This window comes from Ostrinia nubilalis, chromosome 2, assembly GCF_963855985.1.
Source record: "Ostrinia nubilalis chromosome 2, ilOstNubi1.1, whole genome shotgun sequence".
NCBI classification, from domain to species: Eukaryota; Metazoa; Arthropoda; class Insecta; order Lepidoptera; family Crambidae; genus Ostrinia; species Ostrinia nubilalis.
This window is the reverse complement of record NC_087089.1, coordinates 14,689,265-14,716,597: the sequence shown is the minus strand read 5'-3', so window position 1 is coordinate 14,716,597 and position 27,333 is coordinate 14,689,265. Positions and strand designations below refer to the sequence as shown.

Below are 27,333 nucleotides of genomic sequence, written 5' to 3'. Positions count from 1 at the left end.
AAGGTCTGTGCTGTGGCATTATGTGATACATCATAATCTACAGCTTCTGTAGTTATAATAGAGCTTTAGATTAAACCTGTTCTCTCTCACGTTCCAGGTGGTGACTGTGGGAAAGGTGCAGCGGCGGTATGCGCGTGGTGTTAGCCGCGCTGACGGCGCTCGCGGCGCGCGCATTCGCCGGGCCGCACGAACACCGCGCGCGGCACCACGCGCCCGACCACCCCCTCCGCTTCCCCGCGCCGGGGCCCGCCCCCGCGCCCGCGCAGCCCTACCGCGGACACGGCGAGGCCGTCCGGTACAACCCCGAGCTCGACACCATCCTACCCCGCATCGAGGACCACGAAACCTCATCCAAACGAGCCAAATTCGAAACAGAAACCTCCTCTAAGAGAGCCAAATATGACGAAAGATTCTATTCTAATCACGAACGGGCTGACGAGGGCTTCATGGGAGACGAGCCGCAGCTAGGGCCCGAAGATGAAGACCCGCTCGTTATACGCACGAGGAAAGGTAGAGTTAGGGGCATTACCCTCACTGCTGCCACTGGTAAAAAAGTCGACGCCTGGTTTGGCATCCCTTATGCTCAGAAACCTATTGGAGATCTCAGGTTCAGACACCCCAGACCGGTCGAGAGCTGGGGCGACGAAATACTCAACACGACGACACTGCCACACTCATGCGTCCAAATTGTAGATACGGTGTTCGGGGACTTCCCTGGTGCGATGATGTGGAACCCCAACACAGATATGCAGGAAGACTGTTTGTATATAAATATAGTGGCACCTAGACCCAGGCCTAAGAACGCAGCGGTCATGCTATGGGTATTCGGTGGTGGTTTTTACTCGGGGACTGCCACTCTTGATGTTTACGATCCGAAAATCTTAGTTTCGGAAGAGAAGATAATTTACGTTTCAATGCAATATCGTGTTGCATCACTTGGATTCCTTTTCTTTGACACCCCTGATGTCCCGGGTAATGCTGGTATGTTCGACCAACTGATGGCATTACAGTGGGTTAAAGATAACATTGAATACTTCGGCGGAAATCCTCAGAACATAACATTGTTTGGGGAATCAGCTGGTGCTGTTTCTGTATCTTTGCATTTGCTGTCTCCGCTCTCAAGAAACCTATTTTCACAAGCTATTATGCAATCTGGGACGGCAACAGCACCTTGGGCTATAATATCTAGAGAAGAAAGTATTTTGCGAGGAGTTCGTTTAGCTGAAGCAGTTCACTGCCCACATTCAACTACCGACGTTGGTCCTATGATCGAGTGTCTCAGGAAGAAGAGTGCTGACGAATTAGTCAACAACGAGTGGGGTACCTTAGGCATTTGTGAATTTCCATTCGTTCCCATTATAGATGGTTCGTTCTTAGACGAGATGCCAGTTCGATCTTTAGTTCACCAGAACTTTAAGAAGACGAATATTCTGATGGGTTCTAATACTGAAGAAGGGTACTACTTTATACTATATTATCTCACGGAGCTGTTTCCTAAAGAGGAGAATGTTGGAATTACTAGAGAGCAGTATCTTCAGGCGGTACGAGAGTTGAATCCGTATGTGTCTGATGTTGGGAGGCAGGCGATAGTGTTCGAGTACACAGACTGGTTGAACCCTGACGATCCTGTGAGGAACCGGAACGCGTTGGATAAGATGGTGGGCGATTACCATTTCACGTGCGGAGTGAATGAGTTTGCCCATCGGTACGCTGAGACTGGGAACAACGTCTATACTTATTACTACAAGCATCGCAGCAAGAATAACCCCTGGCCTTCCTGGACGGGGGTGATGCACGCTGACGAAATTAACTACGTGTTCGGGGAGCCTCTGAATCCTGGAAAGAATTATTCTCCAGAAGAAGTGGAGTTCAGCAAACGTCTAATGAGATATTGGGCTAACTTTGCTAGATCGGGGTATGTATTCATTCTTATTCATAGTTTCGTACTTCTTCTCTTCAATCAATGTACTAATTGCCTGATCATCCCATATCCCTGACAATGCCATCACGTCGTAGTTGTGTCTAATTCAAACTTTGTCGTTTGCGATTCAAGGAACCCATCCATGAACCCCAATGGCGAGATGACGAAGGTCCACTGGCCCGTACACACGGCCTTCGGGCGGGAGTACTTGTCACTCGCCGTCAACTCCAGCGCAGTTGGCCACGGGCTGAGGGTCAAGCAGTGCGCCTTCTGGCAGAAGTACCTGCCTCAGCTGATGGCTGCTACAAGTAAGTATACACCTGGAGGGAAAGTACCTACCTACTCTTAATACTGCAGATAGAAAAATTTACTGAAAGAAAAAAAACCTTTATTTTTTAAAAGAAAGAGAACTGCATTCATACATTTACGAAAATTTTTCGAAAATTCACTACTATTCCATACAATTTTCCCCTCTGGACACGTGGTCCGACTGCTTTGTCCGACTAATCGGACCACGTAAACTTTTTTTTCCTGTTGGTTCGATTAAGGAGTCGGACTATCAAGACTTTCTGTTCTTAAGGTTACATGGTCCGACATTTAACCGCGCAACCTATTTGAAAGAAAGATACATTTATTATTTCATTAACTCAACACTTTTTAGGTAATTGCATTTTCTTAATTGAAAAACTATAACAGACCTATTCCTTTTAGTTCAAATCAAAGTTTAACTGAGTTGAACTTTCAGGAAAAACATCCATAGTTTTCATAATTTTTCTAGAAATTTGAAATAAACGGAATATATTTTCCTAAAAATTCAACTATAATAAATCTATTGAATATTTTTGATTGATTTTTTTAGGCTAGTTTCCTAAAAAAATTTTTTTTGTCCGTCAATTTTAATATAAAAAAATATTGGACACTTAATATTTTTAATTGTCAATCAAACAAATAATTAATTACAAAGTTATAGTGCGTTGAAGTTCCGCGCGACGTCACAAAGTGCAGCACTTTTACGCACTCACTGACGTCACGGGCCTTTTCTTTAGAACTTTGGCACGCTTTATCTCTTAAAATTTTCATTAGTTTTAAAAAGTAAAAAATAGGTGTCGAGTATTTTTTGATAAGCTAACTGACGGACTAATTAAAACTCTTGCTTTTTACCCAGGAAACATCCCTATTGAAGATGTGGAAAACAAATGAATACCTACATAACCTATCTATAATAATACATATAAACATTTAGGAAATGTTTATAAAAAAAAATCCGTTTATTTCAACTTCCTTGAAAGATTACCTACTTAAGAAAGTTGACTTTTCGGTTTTTTTTCCTGAAAGTTCAATTCAGTTGAACTTTGAATTGAACTAAAAGGAGGTCGTTTTACATTGAATGAAACAATCTTTAATTAAAATTATTTATACCTTTACATATTTGTATTAATTTATTCAAATCAATATTAATTTAAATTTATTATTATAAATTTATTTAATAGTGAACCTTTCCATGCCAAGCGTTCACGAGGAAGCTCTTGTTATTATTATGACCAAAGAGCATCGCATTGGTAGTTAATATGAAATTGTCACGAGAAATAGTTTCCATGATCGATTTTGTTGCATACCACCCTTAATTTATTTCAAGTCCGATTAGTCGGACGAAGTGGAATTGCGATTCCTTGTAGTTCGATTAATCGAACCAATAGGAAAAAAAAGTTCACGTGGTCCGATTAGTCGGACAAAGCAGTCGGACCACGTGTCCAGAGGGCAATTTTCTGTACATAATTAAAATAATTTAAGATTTTATGGATTTCCGTTCATTTGATTTATTAAGTATGTTAAAGAGATTTCATCCTTATACTTGACCCTAACGATCGATGCAATAAAATACAGGGTGTAATTTTTAACAGATTTTAGTTGGTTCGATTGCCGGGTGTGGCAAGCAAATTTTTGGAAATCTTTGAATGCAGTTCTATTTCTTTTTAAAAATAAAGGAATGTTTTCTTTGAGAAAAAAATTCTATCTACAATATTAAGAGTACTTTCCCTCCAGGTGGCATTACAAAATTCCACCCTGTATAGTAACTACAAGTGACTGCTTCATTTGATGTTAAGAACGATGCAGTTTTGGTACATACCTGCCCTGTAAGTGTCTATTAAATCTGCTCGACTCAGATTACAGTGTTCGGAAAAGTCCGTAGCAGGCAGCGAATTCCAGACTTTAGCTGTTCACATGATAAAGTTAGCGAAACGCTCAGTGCGAGCTAGATATTATTAAAATTGCTCTATTGAGTCATCGTTCGTTCGCTCGTTCGTTCGTTTCAGCCAAATGACGTCCACTGCTGGACAAAGGCCTTCCCCAAGGTTTTCCACAATGAACGGTCCTGCGCTGCCCGCATCCAGGCTCTTCCAGCGACCTTTACCAGATCGTCGGTCCACCTAGTAGGAGGCATTGAGTCATCAATTTTCAAAAATAACACTGTTTTAGTGACTTGACTCTCAAATTAGGCACATACCGAATTAATGTATGTGGTGGTCTTATTAAAGGTCAGGATTCCTAGCTAAATCGCAGGGGGACTATGTTGTTGTTATAATTATGTTATTATCTACTTAACATACTTTACTTAGTATGATACGTTTAGTTTTGAAGTACACGAGTACTTAATTGCTATTGCTATCTTAGTTCGAGAATTTAAAACATATTCGTATATGTATTAAATTCTCTAACTAATACTATTGCGTTCTATTCTTTTATCTAAAATGACGTCAAGCCAATTTATTCTGCGGTCAAACAAAAAACTGTATTAAATGCATCAAAATACGAGTATAGTATAGTACTATTTGGTATAATCCGCAGGCTTATCTTACAAAACAGGTGTCGAAAACGATCAATCGGTATTTTTTCGATAAAAATATATCGATAATGATCTTAACAGGTGCAGATAAACATTAGTTACTAGTTTCTTGATAACGATATGACGTAGGTAATTTATATGGCGAGGGTATTTACGAAAATTCAAGGTTACTTGGGTAAGCAAGAGATTAGCATAGCGATGCAAGGGGGCGTAAATGACTGATTAAGTGTTCCTGACTGCCCTAATTTTAAACATTGAGTATCAATGAGTGGCAGGTCCCCAACTAGATGGACCGACGATCTGATGAAGGTCGCGGGAAGTATCTGGATGCGGGCAACGCAGGAATGCTTCGTTAGGGAAATCCTTGGGCCTTTGTCTATTCTAGCAGTGGACGTCATTTGGCTGAAACAAACTAACTAACGCCACAATGGATTGCGTTGCATTGTACCCCATTGAAAATCTAAATGGTTAGGCCAATAATGCTATGGAGGTGCAGTTGCATCTTCCAACAGACATAGACCGGCAGACAGTGGTGACTGAGTTTGTTGCGGCGCTTCTTCTCAGCACTTGCCAAATGTTGGTCTCGAAGCGCTGGTAGGGTTAAAAGATTATGAGACATGTAGAGGCTCCTTAAGAGCAAAATGACGATTTGTAAGAACTATTTATTAGTCTAAACAAATAAAGAAATTTTGACTTTGACTTTAGACTGATCATTGTTAATATTATCTCGTCTATAAGCAAAAGCTGACTTATTCTTAATTGAATTGCTTTGTGGTAGCACACACGTTTAAGACTTGTCAGGAAATTATCATAATAGCATGATTAAAGTAAGTAATTATAATTAGGCATTTACCAGGTTTGCATAATAGAAAAACGGCAGGAAATTAAGATAAAGGATAGACAGATATAGATAAAATAAGTTGTTGGCACGTGTATACGTGTGCAAGAGAGAGCACACTCTTCAAAACATTTGCTGGAATAGCATTCATGTAAAAAATGGTTTACTATCAAAAAGAATGAAAATGTAATTCTCTAGTTTTGTTAGCTATGGCCTGAATGTCTTAGTCCGCTACTCCTTATTGGCTGGCTGGGTTAATACTTAGCCGTTGAGGCTCAAATAAATCTTTAAGTGGAGACAACGCATGAAGGAACACGTAGTAAGGGCACACTTTCCACTCACTGATAACCTTGTGAAGGTCGCGAGAAGCGCTTGGATGCAAGCAGATCGTAAAAAGTTGGGAAAGGTATTTTGTTCAGCAGTGGACATCTTTAAGCTGATAATGAAATTACTCATCTAAATTACTTGCTTCTTTATTCCAGGTAAGCCAGATCCTCCGAAGAACTGCACAAACAGCGGTTTCTCGCTGCAGCCCTCGCACGAAGCAGTCAGCTTCGGCCTGCTCGCCTTTGGAGTGCAAGCAACTTTGTTCAAATTCATCATTTGAGCCAACTCTCAGTAGCCTTGCCGTTTTGATGTCAATAAGTTCCGCATTCGCTTGTTCGTATGACTGCGAGTATGAAGTTGCCATGCATTTGGTGTATTGTCGCTGCTAGATGGTTGAATTAGGCAGTTCTTGCACTTAATGATTGATCAATTTATTGTAAGGGTGTGTGCAGATGGCACGCCTTTCTAGTGTAATGATATGGTGCGTTGTAACAATGTTAGTTCAAGTTCAGCAATCACATACTAAATCCCTGGTCATCTGAACCCACCCTTATGTAATGTTGAAATAACCGAGAGATCGAATGCAATCCAAACTGGATATGGGACCGAAAGAATGTTGGTGGTATTGGCTAATTTAAGTATTTATCCGCGACATTTTGTATTGTACACTACTCCGCGTAGTTTCCAATACATTCTACGCTCATTGTAACGGCAATTCAACAAAACGTCTTTGTATTATAATAGTATATGTGTGTATATGTTGCCGTCTTATGAAGTTCTGGGATATTTTATTATCAACTTATTTTTATATGTAAAATTATAGAAAGTATATTTTAATTATAAGCCACCTCAAGTGTTATATTGCGCTTCGGGATCAGACGTATCAGTGTCGATACCTTGACGACATTCTGATTGCGTCGACACTGAAACATCGGTCTTAAGTCCATTAAGTATTCGTCTAGTAACTCGCTGTTAAGTTCTAATTAAATCGTTAGGGAAGTAAAACTATCGTTTATGAATTAATGTTATAATATATTTTAAAAGGAGTGATGCCTCCACCAACATATCACTTGTTAATAACAAATTATAGAATTATGTAGACGTAATTTGGTCATAGTATGTAAGTCTCTACATATCTCTTGTTGTAGGTCACGTATGTCGGGATTGAGTGACGATTTGAGTTGGTTATTGACCATGTCAGTGAATGTAAACTTCAGGGCAATCATTTTTGTCTAATACAAATTGCAATTTGAATGGAACGTCGACTGAAGCGACTTTGACACGTTTGCAAGCATTTGAAACAATAAAGTTACAATAGATTGCTATGGGTGGGAAAATTCACCTAAATGAAAATAACTGAATAGTTTTTGTTCACTGATTAGGTCCCAGGAGTGAGATTCTTCTAGAAATATGGATTGCAGGATGTCAGAATGGCGTAGCAGAGTAACGTGTTAGCTTCGATGCCTCTAATGCTATACATATCACGCAGGGCATAGTGAAGTTTAAGTTCTAGCCTTAGGATTTAAGTAAGATTATAAGCTAGATCATTTCACAACTCAGTAGCGGACCAATATTAGAAAGTTGTACGTGTAATACGGTTCGTGTGTAGCAAACGGTGGATGTTAAATGGAACAAAATTAATACATTCGGAAAAAATGTGCCTCGAAATTCAATAGAAAATCCGTTTTGACTCAGCAAGATGTACACTGTACATTTTGCAGTGTATGTACAGCGTGTGGGATGTACAGTTCTTAGTATACTGTGTTAGAACATACAAAATTAGTACCTAAAAGTTAGGGTCGATACATCTAGCTTAGAGATTGTAGTCCAGCAGTTCAGCTTTCGAATATTGGTATAAACGATTTAATAGAAGAATCTTTACAATTCGAGGTATAAGGTAAAAATACTAGTAAAATACGGTAATTTCGAGAATATTCTTGCGGAAGCCACAATATAGGTAATGAAATTTCGTTGTTGTAAATAATGTATGAGTGTTAGTATTTGTAGGAACTCGTCATTGCCCTATGTTCAAGTGTTGGGTTCAGGCATGACATACTGACTATAACCTGTTGTGAAGGACGATACCATATTAAGTATAAATAAGCGCTAATGTAACTTGGTAGAACCTTCGTGCTTTGGGTACATTCATTTTGTAACTAGGCATGTATACGGTAGTCAGAGACCGAGCAGACATCATTTATATAAACTTATATTCAGAATTGTTCACAGTTATACAATTCGTATTTAAAGTACAAATGAATGACAACTGAAAAGGACTAAGGAGAAAAATAACATTGAAGTACTTTTCATGGTCAAAGGATACTCTCGCTCGGTCTCTGACTACATTTATACACAAATTCGCGTATTTGTATAAACGATGTAACTTTATTCGCTGACGTTAGTGTAATATAGTATCATTCTCACATGTTCTAGTTCACGTTTGATCACCGACTACGCTTACTTGAACCTGCGTATGTAAACCTATAGAGTGCCTCTTGTTCACTTTTATATATATTGATAAAACACTATATTATAGGTGATACTAGTAGAGTAGTGATGCGTTACTTCTCAATAATGTATGTGCACTATTTCTTTTATTATATTATGTGATATTGAAAGGCCAACGAACGACGGGTAGTGCCAAACTAAGAAATGGAATTAAATACTAGAAAATTGAAATTATATTTTGTTCATTCCAAATGTCCCATAATAACTTCCAATATTAACTAGTTTTATAACGAAATAATTTGTTTAATTATAATTATACATACCTACAAGTAAAGAAGTAAATATAGGTTATTTATACATTGTTATGTTAATTTGTTCAAAAAATTATACAAGTTATATTGTCATAGTGATGCTTTTATTCACTTAAAGGATCGATTTTGAATTTGTTGTAGAGTTGGAATTGACTTTGTTTTAATTTTTAAGTAAAACATTATAGTCAATTGAAGTAATTCAATTAGTAAGATAAATTGCCAATAAAATTGTCTAGAATACATTAAGCAATTTTAGTGACATTTTGTTTTCTTTTGTTAATTTGAAAAAGTTTAACACAGTAGGTATCTTAAATAATTGTTTAAAACTTAAAGTTAAATCCCACAAAGGCGTCTCTAGCCCATAATAGCGGTATTGTACAATCACTAACCTAGCGCCCTCTAGTAATACTAGGGGTATTATTTGAGGGTGCGTATTGGAGGGTGTGAGCCCGTGTGCAACACACACCCTACCTACATTATAGGTAAATTTACAAATAAATATAATTGAATAATTTCAATTGACTATGCTCAGCAATTTTACCCACTCTTCCTTTTGAACACTGGAATTTCAAATAGGTATTAAAATTTAAATTCAAATTCAAATGTATTCCTTCACAGCAAACGCTACGCCAGACAATAAGAGTAATTCAGAAAATCGAAATAAATTAAAACTCTAAAGTTATCTTACGTAAAATAGCTTTTCCCTTAACACTGACGATTCTGTATATTTTCTATTCCTAATTATGTAAGTTTACACTCAAACTTTTATTATCTACCAAAAAAGAAATCGAAATCATCTTTTATAAGAAACTTAAACAATTTTACTGATCAACAACCTGTTTTTTGGAAGTTAGGAATAGTAAATATTCAATTGTTTTATACACACTGATACTTTGCCTTCGAGTCTGCTTGCCTATAATGTATAATAATACTTCAATGTGTCACAAATTGGCCTAAATAGCGAAAATAGCACGTCAGGCCTACAAGCATTGTCGTTATTATTTTAGTCGAGTTATCTTTTTAAATTCTAATAGTAAAATTTCAAGTAAGTTTAATATATTATTAGTGCTATGATTGCATTATTGAATGTTTGCAACATTTGTGTTTCATTATAAAAATAAATGCTTGTATATATAGACATGTCTTTTATTTTGTGTTCAAATCGCCTAATATGTTAAAACAATAAATAAGGTCACGCTGTGACAAGAAATCTTCATGATAGTTATCGTGATAATATCTTAATAGGACACCAAAAGTACTTTTTAAAGATACCACACAAAACATTTGGTATACATATTTATTATATAAATGTATAAATAATATATATTATTATTATATACGACGTAAATTATGCGCTTTTAAGTCGCCGCAGTTGCAATATTTGTTGATAATCAATCAGATGAAACAATTGATAAGATAATTAAAATTTGGAAGATGCAACGTAATTTTATCATGATTCACTTGAGTGAATCTTTGAAGATACACGTCTTTTAATTCACTTTTAGACTGTTTGTTTGTCCTATTAAAAGTACCCTGAGGTTCCAAGAAATTTAAACCGTAACAGTATGAATAGTAGGCATACAACGTCTTTGGTAGGGCATAGTTACGTAATAAATTAATGATGCAAGGCGAAACTTAATTATCAAATTTTCCTTTCATAAAAGCTCACACGGGCTCTACAGCGCATAATGACTTTCATAATGAAAAACTCCATGTCTTTACAGCCACATTCTTCAAACATTAGACATTAGATAATGTAACAAATCTCCTTCATTTGCCTCGTAAAATAGAGAGTCATCCTTCTGCAGTGGAGACTGGAGACTAACGATTTATGATGATAAAAGTAATATACGGGTAATTTTACATTTTGCAATCGCTTCACCGAGGTAAGTTACTACGTAATAAAAAGCCGGATGGAAGAAATTAAAACTGTAATTTTGTCTAGGCTTTCCTTCTCAATCTATCTATCCAGCGTGGGGAAGCTTCATCTTTACTTGGAGCACTAGACCCCTTCTATAACTATTTACCAGGGTAAAGACAGGATTTGACCTACACTCCCCACGTATTGGGGGGATTTCTTTTAGCCTGTAGTTAAATTTAGAGAGGATCGTACTCCTGTATGGCTAGCATGAAAAATTTTCGAGTTCGAATCGTTTGCGTATTCGAATCGCCATCAAAAGATTTAGTACGAAAACTACAACAGCGCCCTTGTGAACGTGTCGTAAAGTGAACTTAGTATGAGAAATGGATGCACGAAACTTATTTTGAGAATCAAAATTGTCACGTTATCGTTTAATTCGAAGGTTGAGTACCTATCGAATTTTGTCGAATACGCAAACGATTCGAAGACGAAAGTTGTTCATGCTAGCCGTAGTGTATGTAGTGACTATTTGCGTTTGTCACAGCAGTGGCGCTGCAACTGCTCTTCTAGAAATTGTATGAAGATGCGGTGCGACGCTTCCTCACGCCTCTAATTTGAAGGCGCCCTAAATGACCTGTAAGTAGGTCATCATCATCATTTCAGCCATAGGACGTCCATGCTGAATATAGGCCTCCCCAATGATTTCCACAATGGCCGGTTGGTGGCGGCCTATCCAGCGTTTTCCCGCTACCTTTATGAGGTCGTCGGTCTAGCTTGTGGGTGGACGTTCTACGCTGCACTTTCCGTAAGTATATAAGTAGGTATATGTTCCAAACTACCTATGCCCGTAGTTACGTACCTTCTGTTAATATCCAAAACTGTAGGCAATTATTCGTTTAAGTACTTATCAGTTTTGTAAAAATCAGCGCAGATAAACTGACAAGCCATATCGGATTATAATTAATTATACTTATCTCTTAATTAAAGTTAGTATATAAGCCGAAGTCAATTTTATTGATCAAACAATCATAATTGTAATCCAGGTGAGATATACAATTTAAGCAATAAAATAGTTAATTTAAACATCCAATTATATGAGTAAAATGTGATTCGGGATTAATCTGTGACCTTTTTTAAGTGTTTTATCTGAAAGTGCATATTTACTTTTTATGAGTGAAAGTTTTGTGAAGTACCTACGATGCGTTGCGTAGCGTCTTGACATAGTCCCTATAACCTGCCTTGTTGTTCATAAAAAAACCTTAACTTTCTTAAATTTTTAATTTCAAAGGTATTTTTGAATTAAATATTTTAAAGAAACCTCAAAACATGTCGAATAGATATTCGCAGATGGCACAGTTAAACTGTCTTCTCCAAGCATGTTGGTTCGATATCTGGCTAAGTCAATTACATTTTCTAGACTTATGCCAGTATTCACAAACATTACTATGAGGTCTCACAGTGCTCGTGGACGCATAGGGTCACACACGAACCAATCACAGAGCTCTATTCAACGCTGTGCGTTCGATTTGCTGCTTCACTTAGAGCGGCGTTAGAGCTACTGTGCTGAGTGACGCCTCTAATTAACCTCCTTATAAATTAATAACCAATTAAAGTACTAGTCAAGTCTAGTCTAGTGGATGTCTCAACCAGGATGATAACTGCTTGACAGGCCCGAAGGGTTTCCACAAGGACCGGTCCTGCGCTGCTCGCATCCCGATACAAATAAATAAATAAATTGATATCCTTGGACATTTTTACACTGCGCCTCTAGTACCAAACTAAGCAAAGCTTGTACTATGGGTACAACTTCTTCTTAGTCGGGCACTCTTGTCAGAGTGGTCGTGGTTGCGCTGACGAGGTTACATGATAGGGTAATTTAATCTCCGAGGGTAGCTCTCCTGGCGATGTGCTTCCATTTCTGACGGTTAGAAGCGTCAATGGGTAAAACTAGACAACTCAATACTTCAAATAATAATCGGGCAATTCAATACTTCCCGCGACTTTCACTAACTTGATCCACTTATTAATCAAGTAATTAATTTTCAGCTTCATAAATAAACCACCATGAAAATCTTCGCATTCGCCTTTGCCGTACTCTTGGCCGGTGTTGCCGCCGCGCCCGAGACCCAAGAGCTAAGTGGAAACGGTAAGATATTGGAAATAATGTTATAAAGGGTGTTGATTTAATTCCTCACCATATTGATTTATTTATGAGTTATAAACGCATTATCCACAAAAAAAAAACAAACGAAAGTGGAATTTTTAGCGAATATTTTCCGTGCGACATCAACTGTTCTGTGGCTCGCAATATTGCAATCAGTCTACACTGCGGCACCCTTCGAGCTACGCGGATCGATTGCTTATCATGTCGGATAGCCTACTGAAGGAAGCCACGTAAAGTAGGTAGTGTAAATAGGTATTTTTCTTTGACTAAAGTTAAAGTTCGTTTAAATTTTTTTTCGATGTCAATTTTTTGTATTGATTCGTGATCAGAATAAGCTAATTAATCAACTCCTTAAATATGGCGAGGATTAAAATCAACATCCTGTATATCAAATTCAAAAAACAGTCTGTTTCTGGCAGAGAATAGGATCACTAACACTCTTCCCGTGGATGTCGTAAGAGGCACTAACGGAGATATACATAATTATGTGAACATCACACCTTATTCTCCTGTAGTAGAGACTGAATGGGCTGATGACGATGATGATGTCTATTATTGTATTGATATTTTGATTGTCCCTTTTTTACTACTGAACTGGTATTCTTGATATAAAGTACCTACGTAATTGCAAATTAATTATAATGATAATAGAATGAACCCCCCAGAAAGACTGAAGAGAAAGTTAGGATAGTCATTAATGCACACCACACAAACCGGCAAATGGGCAAATGAAAGAAATTTCTCTAGAAGGTGATAAGACCTTTTTGGAAGCAGAAAAGTTTATTAATAACAATAATTGTTCTTATTTTTAGAGAGGTTTGTGGATGGCATCATCGCTGGTCTGATCGAGGACCTGAGCAATGACATCAAGGAGCTGGGTCTCGACCCCTACATTTTGGACAAGGAAGAATTCTCTTACAGGCTTCCCGTTACTGAGTGAGTAATCAAGTTCATAGTCAAAACTCCTTTATTTGTACTACTAGTGGCCGCCCGGATCCCGTTTTACCCCCTTATGGGTGAAGTTTCGTAAAATACGTTCTTAGTGAGCACCTACGTTCTAAAAGGAACCCCCATGCATAATTCGAGACTCCGATGAGCGAGTCAGTAACTTACAAATCATCAAATATTTTTCTCTAAAGGAGCTTCTACATGTCTCACAATCTTTTTATCCTACCTACAGTATCATCAAAGAGGAAAGATTTGTATGTTTGTTTATTGAATAGGCTCCAAAACTTCTTTCACCTTTAAATCCTACATTATTTCTGATGAACATAATGCAGTACGAAGTTCGTTGGGTCAGCTAGTTAATAATACCATTTGGCATTATCTTCCCGTTATGGGGGTTGCTGACCGAGACCTGATACAGTTTTCCATAGTTATGTGCAGACTGCAAACTATACTATAGTCTGATCTGCGAGCACGTTATTTTGTCCAATGACCCCAAGCTACCCATCCTTATCGCTCGCGCGTAAATATGTTGCTGTCGCGCTCGCACACTCACTGCAGGCGCCCGTCGCGCAGTCGCGACAGGAATATAGCAGATGGGTAGATTGGGGTCATTGGACAAAATTCTACGTGCTCACAGACGGGGCTTTAGCTTAACGTAGCTCTCGCAACGCTCGCAACTCAAATTAATTTACACGCACAAGTTAATATTTAAACTTTCTTACAGCCTCTTGGAGGTCGATGCTATTGCTGAGCACGTCTTGAGCACTGGTCTCAGCTACATCCGCATCAACCGCATCTCGTACGGCATCCTGACCTCCAGGCTCCAGTTGGACATTTCCCTGCCCCTCGTCACTGGTGCTGTTGGTAAGTTAAACCCATAGAGATATAGAGAGATGCCAACTAATGCGCTGACTTCGAAACTCAGTGTCGCATTAGAAATTCACACACACAAAGAAATCAAAATATGTTGCGGTATCAGCATTCAACGATCGAATAATCTTTAGTACTACGCAAACAATGTAAACATTATGACGTCGCTGCTGTCATCATTGCTATCACGAGCAATGTGTTCTGTTTTTGGGCATATTGCTGCAACACTGGCCCCGCCCCTTTGTTACATCTCCCTTTAGTTTATGTGATCTGTGGTTAAACCAAAGTATAACCAAGTATCAAGTAAAACCAAGCACCACTTAGGCCTGGTTTCCACCAAAGTGGAGAAAAGTTCCGAGCCGAAGCTGAGCAGAGAAGTGATGTGGGAATAACGAAATCTGATTGGTTATTCAGCCACATCTTCTTTCTTCTTCACTTTGGTGGAGACTGGACCTGAGTGTGCGGGGCTGACTCGCCCTCTTCTTCTCAATATCAAGTCGGTGTAATGTGCGCACTTCCATACATGTTCATACTATTGGCTGAGAGACAGTCTGTAATCTTACGGTTTATAGTACAGTTTCAGCCTGATGAAACAAAGGCAGTAAAAACATTATAGGGTCCCACATGGCACCCTCTGGGTTCGAATCCCTTACAAAAAAGATGCACTCGAGTCTCTAACACCTGCTGTAGATCCTGGCTACACAGGAGTTGCAGCGGTGGGAACGAGAGATGGAAATAGTCCCGTGTCCCTATCTATCTATCTATCTATGTCAGCCTTTGGGTTCGCCTTCGTACATAGGCCTCCTCTTCAACCCTCCACCGACTTCTGTCCCTGGCCACACGCATCCACTTCACTCCAGCCTGCTGCCGGATATCGTCTGTCCATCGTTTAGGCGGTCTTTCCCTGCCGCGGGTGTTGTTGCGGGGTCTCCACTCCAGGGTCTTTCTGGCTCAGTGATCCTGGTTCATCCGTGTAATGTGCCCTGCCCGTGTCCCTAACACTGTGAATTTTAAATACTGAAGAATTCCGTCTCTTCCAGGTTCAGCGCAAGCTCGTGTAAAGATCTTCGATGAAATCCTCACAGGACATGGTGGCGGAAGGTAAATTACCAAAACTGCTTAAATAAACAAAGAAAATATTTATTTATTTATTTATTTATTTAAAACTTATATGCACATAGAACGGTAAATATCTTAATTTGTGTTAAAACATTCATGATGGAACGTATAAAATTATAGAACGAGATTGGAAACCATGACAGACGTCCTTAGAGTACCCACTTTGTTGATAATTTAAGTTATGATGATATTAACAATCAAGTTTATAGTATTTTTTATGAGCTGAGATTTTGTAAAGTAGGTACCTAATACAAAATTTAAAATAAAATGGCTAAATTGATTTCAATCAAAGTAACCAATAATTTAATATTAAAATGAGATCGGTTTAGACTTTAATTATTGCTAACTACGTCCTCCATTTTCTTGGAAGTTAGACAGGGTCGTGGTCCTGTAGCGGAGACTAAATGAACTGATGATGACAAGATTTATGGTTATGTTTTGCACGGGTGGCCAACGGTTTCAAATATACCTACCGAATGCAGGGATTTTTTCAATAGAAAAAACTTTATTACATCCGAACACGGTTGTTTATTATTCGGTTACCGCGTGATCATACCTAAAAGCTTGCAAATTTCATTGTTAAATGAATTGCACAGCAGCCATTTAGGCATTGTGAAAATGAAATCTTTAGCGCGCACATACGTTTACTGGCCCAACATTGATAAAGATATCGAACATATGTGCGCAGCATGCGAGGTGTGTGCAAAAGAGAGAGATAATCCAGTCAAAAGTACATTAATGCCATGGTCGTGGCCCAATGAGCCATGGTATAGATTGCATTTGGACCATTTGGGTCCATTTATGAATTGTCAATACTTGATAGTTATCGATTCACATTCCAAATGGATCGAGGTTTGTAAAGTCAACTCCACTAACACAGACACTACAATAAAACATTTAAGAGATATATTTGCTCGTTTCGGATTACCGCATGAAATTGTCACAGATAATGGGTCAGCTTTTACTAGTGAAAAGTTTAAATCTTTTATTAGCAAAAATGGTATCAGCCACATATTAACCTCACCCAGGCATCCGCGAAGCAATGGTGCCGCAGAGAATGCTGTAGGATTGATAAAAAAATGCTTTAAAAAAGCCTTACGTGAAGGAATCGCCGTTGACATTGCTCTGAGTAGATTTTTGTTAAATTACCGCAACTCGATTCATAGCACAACTCAAAAATCGCCAAGTGAATTGTTATTGGGACGTAGGTTAAGATGTTGTTTAGATTTGCTGAAGCCATGTACTAAAAACATTGTTATCAATAATCAATCTAATCAAATTAATTCTTTTAAAGGAAAGTTAAGGGATATGTCAATCGGGGACGTAATCATGTTTAAAAAATGGTTTAGAAATAAGGAAATTTGGGAAAAGGGCACAATCGTAAATAAAATTGGCAATGTTATGTATGAAATCAGCTGTAATAATGAGACTTACAGACGACACATTGACCAAATATTTAAAATGCCAAAAATCAATCTAGATAATCACAGCCCTATTTTTGATGAAGGCTATCCAAATGTTAATAATGAGCTTAGTGTCACTCCTACACGTAAAAGTCGAACACCACTGTCATCACCCACTGGGAAGCCTACATCACCACACTCGCCGCCCTATGAGGAGGCTGAGAACGACATGAATTCGACTCAGGGGTCACCGCCCTCTAGCCCGTCTAACTTAATAGATAATGATCGAGATTGCGAGTATGATAACGTAAACACCCGTCGGGGAAATAGGATCAATGTGTCATACGATTTAGAGTAATAAGTTTATATAAGTTTATCAGCATAAAATATTTGCTTATTAGATATTGTAGTTAGTTTTTAAGTTTATTGCATGTTACCTAGGACTTGCTGATTGAAGTTTAAAATATGTTTATTTTGTATTTACTGCGTTATGTTGCACATACTAGATAACTTTAAGTGTGTAATTATATACTTAAGCATTGGTATCAATGTCATGTTTATGATTAGGAACTCAATATATCTATACTTTAAAATAAGTCTTGCTGCACTATCTGTACTTCATTTACTTATAAATACATTAAATATGTTCACCTTTACGGAGGGGGAATGATGTGATGTATTCATGCTATAGCTATACCTACGCATCTATATTGTATCGAGTGTCGACGCGCTGCGTTTCTTTTATAAATAAACCAGTCAGTCGCGGACCACCGTGTTATCAATTTGCTCCCGTAGTTAGTACCTATATCGATATACATACACTACAATGATGACATTCAACACCTTTTTTTTGTTTCCAGGGCCTCCATTGAGGAGATCCGCATCGTCGCTGACGTCCGCCTCAGCATCGGCATCATCAGTGGAATCTCTGTCCGCAGCATTGACATCGATTTCAGCGTTGGCCAGATCAAGGTACTGCTGAGTTATTTGTTGCCTTCATTCTTCCTTCCTTTTAAAAAAATTAGCTGCTGGACAATAATCTCTATGTATAGACAATAATCTACATATATGTAAGCATTTCTAGTACGAGCATTCCTGTACACAGGTAACTGTAACCATCATCAGGTCCTCAGTCCCCCAAATACATCATCATTGATTCAGCCATAGGACGTCCACTGCTGAACAAAGGCCTCCATTAATGATCTCCATAATGACCGATTGGTAGCGGGCTAGCACCATCCTTCAAATAAACATTAATTGATCAATATTTAGGACTAGTTTCATACATTTTAGATAAAATTTTAGATCTTCCTTCGTCTGAATTCTGAAATTTAGGTACTCGTATATCAATAAAATTGACGTTGCAGATTACTACCGACTACTTTTATCTATTATACTGTCTCTATTGAGACCAATGAGATTAAAAGTTATTGTATTCCTGAATAAGGTCTTTAGTAAGCTGTTGCATTCCATTTGTACCCCAGTAAAGGGAATCAGTATTTTAAAAGTTGTATTTTGAAAACTGCCTGTATTTACTTCAGCTTGCTAATCCGTCGGGCTATGTCAGTGACCTTAGTTCGTTTACGGATCTCCTCATTTCTGATTTGATCTCGTAAAGAAACACCGAGCATAGCCCTTTCCATAGCACGCTGTGCAACTTTGAGCTTCTTTATGAGGCCTATGAGAGAGGCCACGTTTCGGAGCCGTATGTCATCACTGGTAACACACACTGTTTGTCTCGAAGCGCTGGTAGGGCCCAAAAAATAAGGAGACATGAGTAAAGTGACTCATAAGGGCTACCTTTTCTTTTTTTATTATTTACTATATTTTGACGTTCTTAAAATAAATTATATTTGATTTGATTTGATTAAGTGTCACTTGTGGTCTAAACTGAATAAATATTTTTGATTTTGTATTTACTTGAACTTTAATTATTTCAGTCTGACTTGCACGTCGAGGTCTTCGGCTACGACTTGTCGGACGAGATCAACAACTTCTTGAACTACTACGTTCCCCTCACTTTGGCATCCAACAGGGTAAGTTTACACTATTATTTTTCTAGCCTTGTTTAGTTTGAGGCCATGTAGTTCTTTAATTTCAGTTGAAATCATCCAAATACCTAAATATTTACTCTATAACAAAGTGTGAGCAAAACTGGTACGATCTAGATTTTTAATCTGACTCATGTTTTTAAATTCTTCGTAGGTGTACGAATCATTTACATTTTGTGAATCGCACTGAATTTAAGTGCTTTTTAGCATATTTTTCAACAATTTGAAAAAAGTAGAATAGAAGTAATCTTTTGTGTGATAAAAAATAATTAAACAGTAAACTGATAAAATTAGATCACTGTAAAGGTCGCGCCTACAGATTTTGGCAATCTCCAAAAATACAAATAAAATGAAAGTTCCATCTCAATAATCTTTTAATTATCTTGCAATCTAAATACATCAATGCACCAAACCTTTAGGAAGGGTGTAGATAGATATGTTATTTGTATTGTAAATAAGACACTTCATTACACTATTAAGGTAAAATATCAAAATTTTAATTCTTGTTTATTTTTTCAGGCTGACATCAACCACCTGCTGGAACATGTCATCACCGACCTTATTGAAAACCAGCTGTAAAGGATTCACCCTTGAAAATAAACTATTCACCACTATTCCAGTGCTGTATTTAGGTTTTCGGGGGCCATTTTAACTGGGCTACCTTTACTACTCCATGAGTTTAGGACTTCCTAATGCCCATGGCATTTGCCCTAAGTACGGCACTGGTGGGACATATGAATTCTTGGGGTTCTACCACCGTCTTCTTTAGCTGCTTTTCAGTTGTGCTTGGTTTTGCTATAAAAAGTTTAATGAAAAACTATAGTCAGGCTGAGCCGACTGATTTTTATTCTTTATTATGTAACGTATTATTGCATTTATCCATGTTTCTGTATTTTTTTAGTCAACTTCTGTGATTATTAATTACGATTCTTAATAAATTATTATAATGCATGTTTTTATGTTTATTTGAACTAACCTAAGAAAATAAGCTACCTTCGTTTCTAAAAATATTTATTTATACTATTTTTTTTTAATTTTTTTTTTATAGAAAAGATTATTATTAATATATGACAGGAGTTAATATGACGAGCCCATTATTAACATTGACAAGTACTTAAAATCATCGTAAATGAACTTAATACATGTACAATCAAATTAATTAACATTAACTAACATAATTACAATTCATGAGGCAATTGGTTTCATGTGTTTGTTCTTAAATCGTATATTTTAACAATTAATTATACTCAATAGATAAACGTGTCAAATAAAACCTTTTGTTTTAAATAATTTTACTTTGTTATTTCTAACGTTCAGTTAAAATAAGTCATTTCTGAATTTTCTAAGGCCGGATATAAATGAAATTTTAAATCGGAATTTTAATTCTGTTACAATCAACTACCTACTTAAACTTCTATAGTGTATTAAGACGTGTTCTTAACATAGTTAAAATTAACTTATTTGATTTTATTTGTGAAAAATTAACACAAAAATAACAATGAAAGTGTTCGTTACATTGCTTGCTTTCTTCCTGACGATCCTGACTGGTGCAAACGCTCAAATAACTAGTAAGTGAAAGTCATACTCATAAAAGTCAATCTCCAATTTTGTAAAGAATGTCAAAGCATACAAATTAGATAATTTGTAAAGACAGGGATGTATTGTAGTCCGCTACTTCTTTAATCAATTCATTTTTTTTATAAGAATAAAATCATGGGTTCGATTCCTTAGTGGATTATTCTCCCGTTGGTTAAGATTGTTGCTTCTTCTTCTCCTTGTCGTATCGACAACGAAACCTACACCGAGTCGGCCCAAAACAAACAAAAAAAAAATTTTAACCACACTTGCACACCAAGAGGGTCATTAATTATACACATATTTTCTACTTTGCCGAACATTTGCACGAGAACGGCTTGTTCAAAACATATGAATTTGGTCTTATTTAATGCAGGATTAAATGCCCTTCAACCGTCAGGAGGACCACTTTTCGATAGGGTAAGTCCTTTACGCGGTATAACCGGAAAACCGGAAAAGCGCCCCTTTCGGGGGCCCCCACCACTTAAGCACAACTCCGTCGAAGTCGAAAACCTAGGAGAGTCTTTATGGGCAACTAATGAAGCCATTAAAGCACTAAAATCTTTAGTAGGAATAATTTCCGATTTAATTCATTTTTGTGTTTAATTCTACTGGCCTATACAGGGTGTTAGGTAAATGGGTATATGAGCCGACACTAGCCCATGTTAACATGGGCATATAAATGGTATGGTGAAGTCAGAAATTTGATATTATCATTTTAATTTTTTAATTTTCATACAAAATATTTTTTATAAAATCCGATTTGTATGAAAATTAAAATAATTAAAATGCAGATATCAATTTTCTGACTTCACCATACCATTTATATGACCATGTTAACATGGGCTAGTGTCGGCTCATATACCCATTTACCTAACACCCTGTATACATTTTAAAAGAAGTCTCTAAAGCGATGTTTATTTTTTTAGAGATCTTCGCTGAAAAAAAGATTAAAGAGATCAGCCAGAACCTAACAGACAGTGGATATGACCCTTTAGAAATTAAGGGCTTTTCTTACAACTATTCTTTACCCGTGACAGAGTAAGTATTTTTACTGAGAGTTTACTGAAATTTATTTATACTTTAATTCCACAAAGAACGTACATTTGGGCGGTCATGATGTCATACAGTCACCATATAGCATCTCATATTAGCCAAAAAATTATGGGCGTGAGCGTGTAGAGATGAGTCAAGGGGGAATTTTAGTTAAAAACATTTTATTATTCCTGTCATTTGTTTCTAAAAAACACTTACTAGCTTCTGCTCTCTATCCTCTATGGCCATTTTAAAGGCTGCGTTTCCACCAGAGATGTGCGTCGCTTCATCTACTGAAAAAGAAGTCAGTATTATTATTGTGCTTCTGGCTGTGTAAATAGAAAGGGACAACTCTACTGCGTGATGTCGTAAAAGGTAACCTAAGGACGTCGCACATTTATCAACACGGAAAGGGGTCGTTCGTAACCGTATCAACTCGAGGAGGTCAGTATTTTTTGTATGAAATTCCATACTGCAACACTTATCCGCACCGTAACGTAAACGCCTCGCCTTGCAATTCACAGCTCGCGAAAGGCGATACGGTGTTGATCCCTTTCCGAGTTGATAAGTCTGCTATGACCTTAAGAGTAGGCGCACACCGTTGATTTTTAGTTGGCCGACAGTTGTGCCCGATTTTAATTTTTGTAAGTATTTTTACTGAGAGTTTACTGAAATTTATTTATACTTTAATTCCACAAAGAACGTACATTTGGGCGGTCATGATGTCATACAGTCACCATATAGCATCTCATATTAGCCAAAAAATTATGGGCGTGAGCGTGTAGAGATGAGTCAAGGGGGAATTTTAGTTAAAAACATTTTATTATTCCTGTCATTTGTTTCTAAAAAACACTTACTAGCTTCTGCTCTCTATCCTCTATGGCCATTTTAAAGGCTGCGTTTCCACCAGAGATGTGCGTCGCTTCATCTACCGAGGCGAAATAAATGAAACTATTCTATTCGTTACAAACACATCCCTCGCTACGCATCCTCGCACATCTCTGGTGGAAACGCCTAACCTGTCTTATTTTAAAAATATGCCAACGATATTAATTTCATCCTGTAGACGACATATTGGCTGGTGCTAAGTATCAGAAGAAAAAGATGATGATGATGCTAATCAAGGTGGACCGACGACATCATAAAGGTAGCAGGAAGGCGCTGGACGCAGGCCGCTACCAACCGGGCAACATGGAAGGCATTGAGGGAGGCCTATGTTCAGCAGTGGTCGTCCTATGGCAAAGATGATGAAGTTAATTAATTGCATGTTGTGGAGAATTTTGTGCGAGCGAACTATTTCACTATTTATCATTTTCGTACCATTTATCCAGCAAATCAATGGTTTTTGATTTAATTTAAAGAATTTGATGATAGTTTGCTGTCAGATGTCGTGGACAATTATGTGCGAGCTATTTCACTATTTGTCATTCCAGTCATTTATCCAGCAAATAAATTGATTTTGATTTGCTTTAAAGAATTTAATAATGTTTTTGTCAGTTTGTTGGTAGTTAACGCGACAGTCGGCGACATCCGAGTGACGGGCATCAGCAACATCGAGTTGGACAAGTTCCGATACAACACGCTGCTGTCCAGGATCACCTACTCGGTCACCTTGCCCCTCATCACAGCCACTTTCAGTATGTATTGGACATTTCTTTTCATTTATTCTCACAGCACCACAAATAGATTCACAATCAGAATTTTTATAGGGTGTCCCAAAAAGTAGTATAAAGTAGGTAGTATAATTATTATTATGAATCCAACAGTGCTGGTCTTAGTCTCAGACATAAAGGTGTAAGTATAGACTAAGTAGAGCATTTACTTGTAACAGAACAACGAGCGTATAGTGTATCATCTGTCACAGAATAATAATAAGTAGGTACTACGCATCTGTCACAAACCAAACGTCACACATTTTATCTTTAATGTACTATTCGTAAGAACGTTTTATTACATACAAATGCTCTAGTCTAGCCTACCTACTCACCTTTCTTTCATAGATCTTCTAACCGGGAATTTAAATCATAAGAAACGAGAAGAAAACATGCGTCCTTTACATTATTAAAACCCTACCGTCGCTTATCTTCATAGTTCTAGACTTGAATAATGAATCTATTTTCTTGTTTTTTGTAGATAGAACCGACGTAAGATTCAAGTTGATGAACATGGACTTAACCGCAAAATATAACGGAAGGTAAAATAAATCTAATTTTTCTGTAAAACACTTTGCCAATTTTGGCACTAGATGGCGGTGCTTAAAATATTCAAGGACGTTATTATTTTATGAAAAATATCTTTTTCCAGTGTTGCTATATCAAACATCAATGTAGCGGGCATAGTTTCTGTCAAAATCGGGATATTGTCGGGCATCACAGTTCGCGATGTCGAAGCCACTCTTTCAATAGGTAAAATTACGGTAAGTTAATCATCATCATCATCATCATTTCAGCCACAGGACGTCAACTGTTGAACATAGGCCTCCCCCAATGATTTCCACAATGGCCGGTTGCTGGTGGCCTGTATCCAGCGCCTACCTGATAGCTTTATGAGGTCGTCGGCTCTCCTTATGGGTGGACGTCCTACGCTGCGCTTTCCGGTACGTGGCCTCCACTCCAGAACTTTGCTGCCCCATCGGCCGGTTTACGGTAAGTTATTCATTATCACATTAATATGGTATTAACCAAATCAAAGTAACAGATATAGCCTGCAGGTTTGCTAAACTTAAGTAGCAGTGAGTGGAGCCACCGCACGGGTACCACAGTGGACCTGCTAAGTGGACCAACGATCTGGTGAAGGTCGCTGGAAGAACCTGGATGCGGCCAGCGCAGGACCGCTCGTTATGGAAATCTTTGGGGGAGGCTTTTGTTCAGCAGCGGATGTCATTACTCATTTGAATATACTGAAACGAATAAAACGGATTGGGGAGGCCTGAATGTTCGCATATTTATCCCTTAGAGTAGGCGCACACCGTTGATTTTTCATCGGCCGATAGTTTAGTCGGGCAGTTGATCAACCCACCACCACCCATGGCCATACCAACCTTGCGGTTATACTGGCCGAATCGCGGGAGGTGTGCGCGGAATTGATCGGGCAGTTGATCAGTATGGGCATGTATGGGAGTGCGCACACTACGCCGATTCGATTTGGCCGATTCTTCATAAAAATTAAAATCGGGCACAACTATCGGCCAACTAAAAATCAACGGTGTGCGCCTACTCTTAAGGTCATAGCAGACTTATCAACTTGGAAAGGGATCAACACCGTATCGCCTTTTGCGAGCTGTCAATTGCAAGGCGAGGCGTTTACGTTACGGTGCGGATAAGTGTTGCAGTATGGAGTTTCGTACAAAAAATACTGACCTCCTCGAGTTGATACGGTTACGATCCCTTTCCGTGTTGATAAATGTGCGACGTCCTTTAGTTACCTTTTACGACATCACGCATAGTAGAGTTGTCCCTTTCTATTTACACTGCCAGAATCACAAAGTAGGTATTTAATTTTATTTAGGGTTAATAATATACAGGGTGTTAGGTAAATAAATAATTTTTATAAAATCCGATTTGTATGAAAATTAAAATAATTAAAATGAAGATATCAATTTTCTGACTTCACCATACCATTTATATGCCCATGTTAACATGGGCTTGTGTCGGCTCATATACCCATTTACCTAACACCCTGTATTTTTGTTTCAGTCTAACATGACGGTCATCTGGATGGGCCAGGATATCTCCAGCAAAGTGAACAAGTTCTTGAACACAACACTGCCCAGCACGATCAACGATTACAACGTAAGTACATACATAAATAGGTTACTCTATCTACTTATAGAGGGTGAAAACGATAAGTGATCTCACTCGATTATTTCTAAACTAAATATAGACGATATCGAAAAACTAGTTACTGATCCTGAAAGTGCTTCATGAGAACGGTATGAATAGGTTACAGAATAAACTGGATCTATCCGAAAATTCTATGTTTTCAGTTTCCATACATTTGGTACAGCCACATACTTATTAAAACTACATAAGATATCGTACCTAATCGCTCTATCAGATAGAGCTCGTGAAGCACTTTTAAGATCAGTTTTTCGATATCTTGTATATGTACTTAGTTTAGAAATAACCGAGTGAGATCACTTATCGTTTTCAGTCTGTATACAATATTCAATTTCGAACTCCTCCTACAGGGTGGAATTTTGTAATGCCACCTGGAGGGAAAGTACTCTTAATACTGCAGATAGAAAATTTTACTCAAAGAAAACATTCCTTTATTTTTGAAAAAAAATAAAACTGCATTCAAAGATTTTTGAAAAATTTTCGAAATTTTTCTATTATAGGTACCATACAATTTTCTGTAAATAACTAAAATAATTTAAGATTTCATGGTTTTCCTTTCATTTAATTTATCAAGTTCGTTGGAGAGAATTCATCCTTAAACTTGACCCTAACGATCTATGCAATAAAAATACAGGATGTAATTTTTAACATATTTTAGTTGGTTCGATTCCCGGGTGTGGCATTCAAATTTTTGGAAATCTTTGTATGTAGTTCTATTTTTTTTCAAAAATAAAGGAATGTGTTCTTTGAGTAAAATTTTCTATCAACAGTATTAAGAGTACTTTACCTCTAGGTGGCATTACAAAATTCCACCCTGTATTTTCGTAGTTGTCCAAGACAGTTCAATCCTTTTAGTGGTTGGGTTTCATTAAGCTGTAGATTTATATATATGTAAGATTTAGGGTTAATATTGGGACGTGTAAAAGCGCTTTTTTAAAGCCTATTTGCAAAAATAAATGAATTTTATGAATTTTATGAATTTTATTCTAGCTATACAGGCCTGTTGAGTTGGAAAGTGTCGTGGAGTAACGCCCGTATTCACAAACATTACTATGAGGCCTCACAGTACTCGTGAACGCACAGGGTGACATACGAACCAATCATAGAGCTCTATTTAACGCTGTGCGTTCGATTTGCTGCTTCACTTTAGCAAGCATCGTTTGTGAATACGGGCGTAAGTCTTGATTAACCTATATTTAAAAAAATGAGTGTGACCAACCAGTGTTGATCGTTGTCATGTTTTGTGTGCCTTATTATAACTACAAATTTTAATTTTCCAGGATGATATTAGTGAAGTTCTGGTGTACTACATCACGGAAGCTGTGAAAGATGCGTTATGAAAATACAAACGAAGATAGATCCAATAAAGATATTGCATTTCAAAGATAAAATATTATTTTAATCATAAGAATAAAAGTGTTTAGCGTTCAAATTATTTTATTTTAGTTATATCGTGGCTCGGAGGACATTGTTAAGTTGTCGATTCGATAGTATTATTTATTTACCTACTTTATACACCTAAAGCATTGAGTTTTTGTTATATTTCTGAAGAAATGAAAATTCGAGCAACATTATCAGCGCCATCTATAACAACACATGAAATTACATACATCATTTAGCACGTGCTATAAATAGCGCGTATCAGGCGACAGTAACAGTTCAACTCTGCCGATAGATGGCGCTAACAAAGTAAAGCCGTATTTAATTTTGTGGTAAGGTATTTTTCTAAAATCATAGCTGTGGTCACTACAACTATTATACTATTACTTAAGATCGGC

The 27,333-nt window shown here is 37.5% G+C and overlaps 3 protein-coding genes across 5 annotated transcripts in view; all 3 read left to right on the top strand.

Moving 5' to 3' along the window:
• Positions 1-9,826, top strand: part of LOC135084835 (acetylcholinesterase-like) — a 72,801-nt gene extending 62,975 nt beyond the window's left edge. For all 3 annotated transcript variants that reach the window (XM_063979577.1, XM_063979584.1, XM_063979587.1), the window contains 3 exons: positions 98-1,915; positions 2,054-2,229; positions 6,087-9,826. In XM_063979577.1, coding sequence (XP_063835647.1) covers positions 129-1,915; positions 2,054-2,229; positions 6,087-6,211 — 2,088 coding nt within the window. In that variant the 5' untranslated portion in view covers positions 98-128 and the 3' untranslated portion in view covers positions 6,212-9,826. The remainder of the gene's footprint in view (positions 1-97; positions 1,916-2,053; positions 2,230-6,086) is intronic.
• Positions 9,827-11,521: 1,695 nt separating this feature from the next.
• LOC135084740 (uncharacterized) lies at positions 11,522-19,725 on the top strand. The gene is made up of 8 exons (XM_063979482.1): positions 11,522-11,594; positions 12,598-12,697; positions 13,528-13,651; positions 14,388-14,527; positions 15,574-15,634; positions 17,916-18,027; positions 18,996-19,091; positions 19,626-19,725. Exons 2-8 carry the CDS (start codon positions 12,616-12,618, stop codon positions 19,683-19,685), a joined length of 675 nt encoding a protein of 224 aa, XP_063835552.1. The 5' UTR covers positions 11,522-11,594; positions 12,598-12,615; the 3' UTR covers positions 19,686-19,725.
• A 91-nt stretch (positions 19,726-19,816) lies between these two features.
• Positions 19,817-26,987, top strand: LOC135084751 (uncharacterized). Its single transcript, XM_063979493.1, has 7 exons — positions 19,817-20,674; positions 21,611-21,722; positions 23,214-23,353; positions 23,850-23,910; positions 24,021-24,132; positions 25,412-25,507; positions 26,836-26,987. Exons 1-7 carry the CDS (start codon positions 20,605-20,607, stop codon positions 26,893-26,895), a joined length of 651 nt encoding a protein of 216 aa, XP_063835563.1. The 5' UTR covers positions 19,817-20,604; the 3' UTR covers positions 26,896-26,987.
• Positions 26,988-27,333: the final 346 nt, after the last annotated feature.

Excerpts from the sequence above, each read along its gene's own strand:
- LOC135084740 (XM_063979482.1), top strand. The coding sequence starts at position 12,616 with ATGAAAATCTTCGCATTCGCCTTTGCCGTACTCTTGGCCGGTGTTGCC. Across the intron at positions 12,698-13,527 it reads CCAAGAGCTAAGTGGAAACG|AGAGGTTTGTGGATGGCATC; the intron begins GTAAGATATTGG and ends TCTTATTTTTAG. Across the intron at positions 14,528-15,573 it reads CCTCGTCACTGGTGCTGTTG|GTTCAGCGCAAGCTCGTGTA; the intron begins GTAAGTTAAACC and ends CGTCTCTTCCAG.
- LOC135084751 (XM_063979493.1), top strand. The coding sequence starts at position 20,605 with ATGAAAGTGTTCGTTACATTGCTTGCTTTCTTCCTGACGATCCTGACT. Across the intron at positions 24,133-25,411 it reads TTTCAATAGGTAAAATTACG|TCTAACATGACGGTCATCTG; the intron begins GTAAGTTAATCA and ends TTTTTGTTTCAG. Across the intron at positions 25,508-26,835 it reads GCACGATCAACGATTACAAC|GATGATATTAGTGAAGTTCT; the intron begins GTAAGTACATAC and ends TTAATTTTCCAG.